Source organism: Platichthys flesus, chromosome 15 (assembly GCF_949316205.1).
Source record: "Platichthys flesus chromosome 15, fPlaFle2.1, whole genome shotgun sequence".
NCBI lineage: Eukaryota > Metazoa > Chordata > Actinopteri > Pleuronectiformes > Pleuronectidae > Platichthys > Platichthys flesus.
Window position 1 is genome coordinate 4,856,277 of NC_084959.1, and position 9,314 is coordinate 4,865,590.

The 9,314-nt window shown below is 41.3% G+C and overlaps 1 protein-coding gene across 3 annotated transcripts; it reads left to right on the forward strand.

The window, feature by feature from the left end:
- Positions 1–945: 945 nt before the first annotated feature.
- si:dkey-5g14.1 (lysosomal proton-coupled steroid conjugate and bile acid symporter SLC46A3) lies at positions 946–8,469 on the forward strand. Of its 3 annotated transcripts, none has more exons than XM_062406331.1 (6): positions 946–1,071; positions 2,755–2,965; positions 3,666–4,548; positions 5,242–5,325; positions 5,539–5,695; positions 7,205–8,469. In XM_062406331.1, exons 2-6 carry the CDS (start codon positions 2,777–2,779, stop codon positions 7,317–7,319), a joined length of 1,428 nt encoding a protein of 475 aa, XP_062262315.1. In that variant the 5' UTR covers positions 946–1,071; positions 2,755–2,776; the 3' UTR covers positions 7,320–8,469. The 3 variants fall into 3 exon arrangements, with proteins under 3 accessions (XP_062262315.1, XP_062262314.1, XP_062262316.1); XM_062406330.1 differs by lacking the exon at positions 7,205–8,469 and adding an exon at positions 6,201–7,198; XM_062406332.1 differs by lacking the exons at positions 5,242–5,325; positions 7,205–8,469 and adding an exon at positions 6,201–7,198.
- The last annotated feature ends 845 nt before the right edge of the window (positions 8,470–9,314 follow it).

Below are 9,314 nucleotides of genomic sequence, written 5' to 3' on the forward strand. Positions count from 1 at the left end.
CTAATGTAAATATAAAGTATTTAAATATAAGGGGCCCATTCTAGGGTTGAGAAAACAACTATTCGTACAATTTAGATGAAACACGCTAGTGAAAACATAACAAGGATTATTTCATATTAAGTTTCTGCCGATGGATCTAAATCTCACCCACTGGACCAAATTACCTAGAAAAACTGTAATACCTCACAAAGTCAGAATCAGAAGCAGGTTTTATTGTCCAGCTGGTTTACACCTACAAGGAATTTGCTGTGGTCTATCTTTGCAAGAATAAATATTATAAATATATAAAGAAAGTAAACAAAAAAATAAAATATTTCTGTAAAAATACTATAAGCACCAGAGACGTTGAAATACTTTGTAAGTGAACACGAGAGACTGGATTGAGTAAAGAACAGTTAGTCCACTATTTGCTACAGGCAGGGACCCAAATCCAGTCCAGTCATAGGGTCCCAGCCCTTTCTGACGAGCTAGTGTAAACATATTACCAGTTTCATTTCACAATTACAAGTTTAATTTGCGTTTTGTTTTTATGACAGTGAGATAGAGGGTTGATGAATGTCTCCTAAACATTTCTCCCTGCTTGGTTGTGACTCAAAATTCTGCTACTGTTTCAACAAATCCCCCCCAGCGTGCAGGTGTAATGGTACATCCCAACCTCCCAACGCAGTTCACGCATGCATGATGCTACCGTAATACTTAGTAAAGTGGCGGTGCAAGCTTTTATATAATGATAATTGACGCGTTTATATTGCGCAAATAATTCATCTGTAGTTAAAACTAATAAAAACAACCGTTACACGTGATTTGATTAGATGGTAACTATCAAAAAAGGTCGCGTTTTTTCGTCAGAAGATGCATTCGTCCGGCTTTTCTCGTGGGTGACAGTTCCTCTGGACGAATGAACGCACGGCTCAAAACACTGCTCCAATCATAACGCGCGAGGGGCGGGGCTTGTACCCTTCACAACAACCTCGTCCACTGTTACAACAGAAGGTCTGAGACCGAGCTGCTGCGATGACCTGCTGACTGGAAACTAAAGGTTAAAACATGAACCGGACCATCCTGTGAAAGGTAGGAGGCTTCTGCACTCTCCTGCCTGCAACTCGTTTTAAAGCAAGCCAAAGGTTAAAGGGGTAAATATCGATCTCAACCTGCACACCCGGTGTTCCAGTTTAACTGGGGATCATGGCGACTGGGGATTTGTTGTCTTCATTCCAGATGTTATCGGTCGGTTGCAGACTCGGTCGTAGATTCGTCTTTTTCCCAAAACGCCTGTGTCATGGTTTTTCTTTTTTTCCTTTCTTACTTCATAAACCATCGTTAAGTTTGTATTTCTACATCACCAATACACACAGGCATGAGTCAAAAATGACCCAGACAGTATGTATTCACTGAGGACCTACCATTCATCTCACACAGCTGCTTTTGCACATCTGATGCATGCAAGTCTTATTTTACGATCCCTTACTAGTGAAAATAAGAAATATGTACAATACCAACCAGCTGTTAGCAAGCTAACTTCTTCTCTGGCTAGCTAACAATAGCTAAATCAACATAATACAACTCTAAATAGAACAGTTTATACCTAATAGACAGATTGATGTGCATTTGGAAATATGCTTTGGATTTTCTTTATCCAGAGTGTTAGTCTGGCTGGTCGCAGTCACTTCTGACTTAAGGTTGTTAAGTTCATTAAGATGCTGAATGAAAACAGGATGAGGACAATGAGGAGGCTATTCTTGTTCTTAATTCTGAGTCTGAAGTTTCTGAGTCCGAGGACCTAGAACCTTTTTCCCACAGGATCAAGCTGAAGTTGTTTGTGGGTGTGTCTTTGAATCCAGCTCTCCTGGTTTTTGTTTGATGTTTATTTCAACGGCACTGCAGTTCAGACATAAGCGCGTTGGGAAAAATGTCGAATCTGCGACCGACCGACCTCATCGGGAATAAAGAAAACATGTCACCAGTTGCGATGGAACACCGGCAGCAGAGCGAGTTCCCAGGAACAAACTGTCCACTTCAGGGTCATCGTCTTATTTTACACTTAATTTATCAAATAATCAGATCATGCTGGATCGGTATGTGTAGCACATGGCCTCATTGATAACCATAAACAGGCAAAAACAACCATAACGGACATTTGTACTGCTTGTGAACTACCTTGTGTTTGGAGTTTACGTTGCACATTGTACCTGACAGAAGTGTGAAAGGTTGCAACAACAGAGACAAACTATTGATTATAGTTTATTGATTATAATATTGTTTAAAATCCTGCAATAATCAATTTTACTAAAGTGTTATACAAAAATTGCAATATCTTTTATTCGGATTGTTTCTATCTGCTCACACATGTACATTTGTTGTACCCTATTGTCTGTGCTTCAGACAACACTGACACACACACCAAATTACAAAAACATCACATTTATACATGATTATGTGCAAGGACAACACAAAAAGACTCACAATACCAATAGAAAAAGAAGTAGCAACAAATAAATAGCAAACCAAGTGTGTTTGAATGACCACATAAATATATTGTTGGCATATTTCATCAGCAGGTCGAATGTTTTGTGGAATGTTGCAATGGAGCCGTTCTTGAGGCATCACCTCTCTGATCCATTAGTTGTGGGAGGAGTCACATTTTTCCATTTAAGCAAGAGTGACCATCTAGCTTGTAATGAGGAGAAGGACCATGACCCTTTGGAAGAGAGTTCACCTCATTCCCAAAACATATTCTCTTGTTCCTTTTTCCAGGGAATATTGCATCAGGTCCAAAATGAAGGGACTCTTCCTCGTCGAGCCCGTGGTGGCTATGTACGCCTTCTCCAGTTTTCTCATATATCCCCTGATCCAGCAGTATGTGTACCGGAGGCTCTGGGAGGACCTGACCAACACCACCTACCCCACCTCGGACAACAGCTCCAGATGTGGAGACAGCAGCAGCAACCATTCCAGTTACAACGATGTAAGACATTAAGCGAAATGAAACATTAAAGCCACTCGAGTAGGAAGGAGTCTTCTAAATTTTAGTAATTTCTTACCATTTAAAACATACTAAGAATGAGTGTGGTTGTATTTTTGAGAGCTGAAGTGTTGTTGTGTATTTAATATCAATCAACATCACAGATACACCCTCAGGTTTTGCTCTGTCCTGGGTTCTTGTTTGTAGATTAAATAACCTGCAGCTCCACAAACAGCACAGGTGTATTCTGCTCTGTCACTGCTACACTTTGCATTTCAGCAAATATCAATGACTGTGTCGATCTTCAACCAACTGTCATGACACAGCAGACCTCTTCCTGTATAACGTGTTGAGATCCCCTCTTATAATACTGCTCCAGGTAGTACGATCTTATACAGCTTCAGTATCATGAAGTCATATGCAAGGGTAAGTTTACCGTTACTACCCTAGGCTTCCCCACGACAAAAGAAAGAGGAAACAGAACAGGGAAGTGAGACCAAATATTGTGGTCTTCTCATTTTCTACACCTGTTAAACAAACCGTCATCCGAATTTAATTCATGACGTTAATTTACCATATCCCTCTTACGTGTGTGCTTCTTCTAGGATAGTTTGTTGTTTTGCTTTCTAAGACCTGCTGTTTACCTTTTCCACCTCAACCCCCCCATATTCTTTATCTTTAACCATCGTTTCTTTGTTTTCAGGAGGTACAGAGACAAGCATCTCTCTTCTCCCTGTACACGGAGCTCTTCTCCACGGTCCCCTCCATGATCGTCACTCTCATGCTCGTGGCCTACAGCGACCGGGGGGGACGTAAGATCGCCATCATCATGCCTCTGGTCGGCACGTTGCTCTACAGCCTGTCCTTCCTGGCCGTGTCCTACTTTGAGCTCAACATCTACCTGCTCATCGCCTCCTCGCTCGTCAGCGCTCTGTTCGGCGGCCTGGGCACGTTCCTGGGCGGCTGCTTCGCCTACGTGGCCGACCTGTGTGAGGACGGTCAACAGAAGACGCTGCGCATGGCCGGACTGGATATGATGATCGGCCTGTTGGCGGGAATGGCTTCAATATCGACGGGCTACTTCCTGAGAGCTGCGGGCTTTAACTGGCCTTTCGTTACCTCTGCCTTGATTCAGGTTTTGATCCTTCTCTATGCAATTTTCATCCTGGAGGAGACCGTGAAGAAGCCCCCGGCTGATGCCTTCATTCAGGAGGGGTCCACCCAGCACTCAGCCCTGAAGCAGATGACCTACGGGGTCTATGAGATGTTCACAGGGGCCAGCCGCAGGTGTAAAACTATTTTGACCCTCCTGATGCTCATCTTCACCAGCTTCTCCTTTGCTTATGTTGGGGGCATCTCCTTGATGACTCTGTACACGCTCAACAAACCTCTGTGCTGGAATGAGATTCTGATTGGCTACGGCTCAGCCCTGTCCACCACCGTGTTCCTGGTCAGTTTTGCAGGAGTGTTTGTGTTCACGTCCTGTGGCGTACCGCAGCTGCTCATCGTCCTGATTGGGATCCTGTCCGTGGTGACAGGCATGGTCCTGGTGGCGTTTACTAAGACCACCTTGATGATGTTCATAGGTGAGAAAAAAAGTCCACACCACAACTGTGTTGCTTTTAACGTACAATCGGGTTGAATCTCCCTTTCAGCTGTCAGTTGTTTACAAGATCAAGTATTTGTCAAACCGGAATAACAAGCTGCTGCTGCTTTAACTCGTGCTTTCCTTCTTTCAGAGAAGTTCAGTATTAGTTTCATGAGGCCAAACAAATAGTTTCACCTTGTACCTTGTGTGAGATATAGAAAATCTGTTAAAACACGCACCGGTTTAACAACTAGCTAAAAGGCCTTAGGTTGTGTTTATGTACCTTTTCTCATATAGTGCATGTAACCCAGTTTGATAAACACTAAATTACACAAAACTACACAAAACAGAACATGGCATTAATAAAGGAAAAGGCTTGTTGTGCAGGTTACTGATGGACAGAGCCTGTCGTTCCCCCCACATTTACAAGTTGTAGCAATGGCCCTAAAGTCACAGTATCTTGTGAACTGTATTGCATTGTAAACGGAATAGACCCACAATCAAGGCTTTGTTTATTTTAGGTGTCATTTGAGATGTCATCCAGCTGTAAACATGCTCTGCACAAACATAACTTTAAGTCACTCAGCAGTATAAATTAGAAATAAAAAAACAATGAAGCGTATATTTATATGTTGTTACTTGCATCATGATGAGTAATACAACGTGTGTCCTGTGCTCTGTTGAACCACAGTGAAGGTGCCCATGCTTCTGTCTATCATGCCTTTCCCGGTTATGCGCTCGATGATGTCAAAGCTCATCTCAAAGTCTCAGCAGGGTGAGTGGGTTTAGAGTGTTTCATGAGCCACTGCACCGTATCGTGTGTGTGTGTGTGTGTGTTCTCCAGAGTCCAAAGTTCCTTTAAAAAACACTTATAGTTTAAAGTGTTATCTTGAAAATGTACTCGTGGATTTAAGGCACTGCACGTTGTGATTCTCCCTTTCACCTCTTTGAGGTACTTTTTCTAATCTCCTGTGTCTTCTTCCCGCAGGAGCCTTGTTTGCGTTACTTTCCTTTCTGGAGAATATGACCAACAACGTATCAGGCGCAGTCTTCAACAGTGTCTATGCAGCTACGGTGGCGTGGTTCCCTGGCTTCATCTTCCTGCTGTCTGCAGGACTCTGTGTTATTCCTGTGTCTGTCCTCGGGTAAGTTCGTTACACAACCTTAAACGATCGCACCAGCAAATAAGGAAATATTACACAATCAAACTGCAAATTGACAAAGTTGTTCACCCATTGTAGCTTCCATGCCAATTCATTACAATTCCCTCATTGTCTTTGTCCAAGTTACAACATCTTTCAAAACTCTCCTGTATCCATAGAGCTACATTTAGTTGAACCTGTTTTTGTCGCTGTCCGTCAAACTTCCATCTCGGAACCCATGGCCAATATAACAGGGCTGATAGTGTAGACGGCAGATATCCAGACCAAGACTCCTTCTTCCATGAGCTTGACACTGTTTACTGTCCTACTCACTTCTTTTATCATTACCTACATGATGTTCAAACTAGACACAGAAACCAGAAACCTCTTTCCCCTGAGTCTTTCCCCTCACCTTCAGATTCATCATATTCACATATAGAATCTGTTTCTACACAAGTTAACACTGAACTACTGTGAAGTGAGAACATTTCCTCATGTCTCTCCCAAGGAGTCCAGCGCCTCTTGTTCAATCAGTCGATGACCCGTTCATGCTGGACATGCTTCAGGGGGAGGAGCACAAACATCTGTTGTTTCTGCTGAGTCAGCTGTTTTTTTGGCTTCACCAGAAAAGAGAAATGGTTTCTCTGATATAGATACGAAGAAACCAAAAAGCCTTCTCACTTCCTCATTCCTGCCTTCATCACACGCAGCTCCCCCCTCTAGCAATCTTTGACGGGTACCTCATGCCTTAAACTTTGCATTTGCACTCAATCATCACCAATACTGATGTTTTGTCATGAAACAAAACAGGAGAGACTATAAAAGGACATTTACTCGTTGGACACTGTGTTCGCTCATTCGATCAGTTCCACTTGACTTGGTGAAGTAGAACTGCTGAGTCAGTCGGGGGAGGTTGACATGACTGAATCTGCCTCTGTCACATGCTCCGCCTCTCTTGTTTTATAACAAGTGGTGACAGAATAACAAAGCCACCGGTTCAGCGAACTCAGGCCACAGTGAGCTGCACATAATTATCCTCCTCCACAGCTGTTTTTGTCAAACTTTGCAAGTTCACTCCTCTGTTTGTTACTTAAATAACACAGAAATAATTGTGCCTGTGTGTTTCAGCCATTTTCAAGACCACCATTCTATTTACAGCAATAGATATCTGTAATGATATGATACCATAAAACTGAAATGCACCTTGAGCACACTGACTAAGTCACATGTTATCTCCTCCACCAGTGGTTTGTTTGTCAGCAGAATTGTGCAAAAACTACTGATTGAATTCGCTCAGGATTAGTTTTTCACTTTCTTTAACGTTGCAAGATTTGACTTTTTGCATTTTGATTGAATTTAAATAGACTGTTTAGCCTTTGAGGATATATGCGCCCTAGTGTGTCATTTAAGTTCTAATATTCCGGTTGCCTATGCGTGCTGGGAATGTCTCAACAGTCGCCAGGTTTAATTGGAATCAGCAGAGACCTTTTTACCTGTGTTTCCCTGTTCCAGTGTGGTGGCTGTGTACGGAGTGGATGTTTCCAAAGAGGACAAAGAAGTGAAAGAGGACAAAGACCCTGAAACACTTTCTGAAGATCAGAACGACAACACTCCTCTTCTCAGCTGAGCCTCACGAGCCGACACAATCTCACCAGCACTTTGTTTGTTTTACCCTCAGCCCTTTAGACAAAGCTTTGTTTTCCAGAATTACCTCAATGACTCTTCTTTCCAGTTTGAAATGGTAATAATGCAGGTTTCAGATTCATCTCTTGCGGTTTTGAAACTTAAATATATAACGTGGATACAACAGGGAGTTGTAGCCAAACAGGATCTGTAGCAGGTTGTTTTTTTTCTTACGGGAACGTTGTTGATCACACGCCTGATCAAGATGGTAGAATGAATAGTATATTAAGCACTTTGGTGAAGTACTTTGGGATTATTAAGGCCAGTTCAGTGAAGGCTTTAAACTGGGAGTAGTGTCTGAGCCTTATTTATACTTCAAAATGACCTGAGTGTGACTTTTATAATATATCCACAAAGATTTCACTTTTCCTCGTTGAGTTTTACAGTGTGATGAGATTTTCAGTTCATGTGTCTAAAAGGAAATTATGCAATGAGATACAGGCTTGTTCACGATTGTGATGCATTTTGAATACCCACATGAAGTGGCGTAAAAATAAAGAAAATGATTGCATACATATCTGAACAAGATAGAATGTCTAATAGCTCATTAAAATCTGTGAGGTTAGTAAACCACAGAGCGATGACAGGGTCTTTAAACTACTCTAAAGCAGAGGGAGAGCTGGGGATGAATAAAAGTAGACATGCAGGGAATTTCTTTTTATCGCAATAACGCACAAATGGTAAAAGTTTGTGTGTTATGTTGTTTTCCGTTCCAGATGGTGTGTCACAGAGGTGCGATTGGAAATGTGGAATATTTTGATGTTTTTTATCTCGTTAGTGAAAATCCTTTAGTAAATCAAATGACAATAGTTTTGCCTTTTCTTTGCAGGACTCAGACTTTTCTGCAGGGAGACATTTATCTGTATATGATAATAAGTCATGCAGTCAAACAGGGAATTTAATTGAACCAATAAAAACACAGTTGTACCCAGCATAGCAGCCTCTGAATTGTTGAAATTTGTTTGTGATTCAACCAAAAGTGAAGAAAGTTTGAATAAAGTCGAGTTTCAAACCCGAAATACTTCACCGTTAAACAAAATTAAAGTTTCTCCCTCATCACAGTCTCGTCTTTGAGCAGCTGCAGGAATAATGTTCTCCTGCAGTGAAGGGAATTGTACTGTTGAGTGAAGATATGTCACAATAAACCATTTCCTTTTATATATGTAGTGTAAGTGTGTTTTAATCTGTATTGTGGGTCACGGTACCACTGCGTTTCAACAGATCTGTAAAGGAAAAGAATGAACTGATTCAAACTCCCCTGCAGGTCTGGAACAGAGACGCTGGCTTTCTCTATTTTGGCCACTAGATGTCCCTCTTGGTTCAGGAAAACGGGAACATTGGCTTTCATGCCCGCGGATCATCATCAGCTAAAACCTTTCACTTACAGTACCCTGTTTTCTATTTCATTTGAGGGTTAAGCTCTGTTTTTTCATCTCTTGTGTTTCCTCTCAATACATAGACGCTTACATTCCTTTTCATTATACACACTGAAGTGTGAATTGTAAGTTTAGATAAACCCACAGCCTGACACTGACTGGACGATTCGTAGGTTTTTACAAATTAGCTTCGTCTCTTGACCAAATGAAGATATTAGATAGTGTGATCTGCTTGAGGTTATTAATAAAATGTGCTCTGAAGCGTAGAATTAAATATTTAGACCCTTTACATTTTTTAAAAGTACATAAACTTCAACAAAACACAAATCGAAGTGTAATTATATTCATTGTGTCCAATCTTGTTCTTAACAACACAAGCACTATAAAACAAAAGTAGTAGAATGAAAATTAAATAATAAAAATGGAAAAATACTGTAGAGCAGCTGTACTCAACTACTCTATCACTCAGATAGTTAAGTTAGGTTTCATTTTGTCAAAACACTACACTGCAAAAAAAAGGAAAGATGGATGACCTTTGAGTTCAGATCCAGTCCATAGAGAGA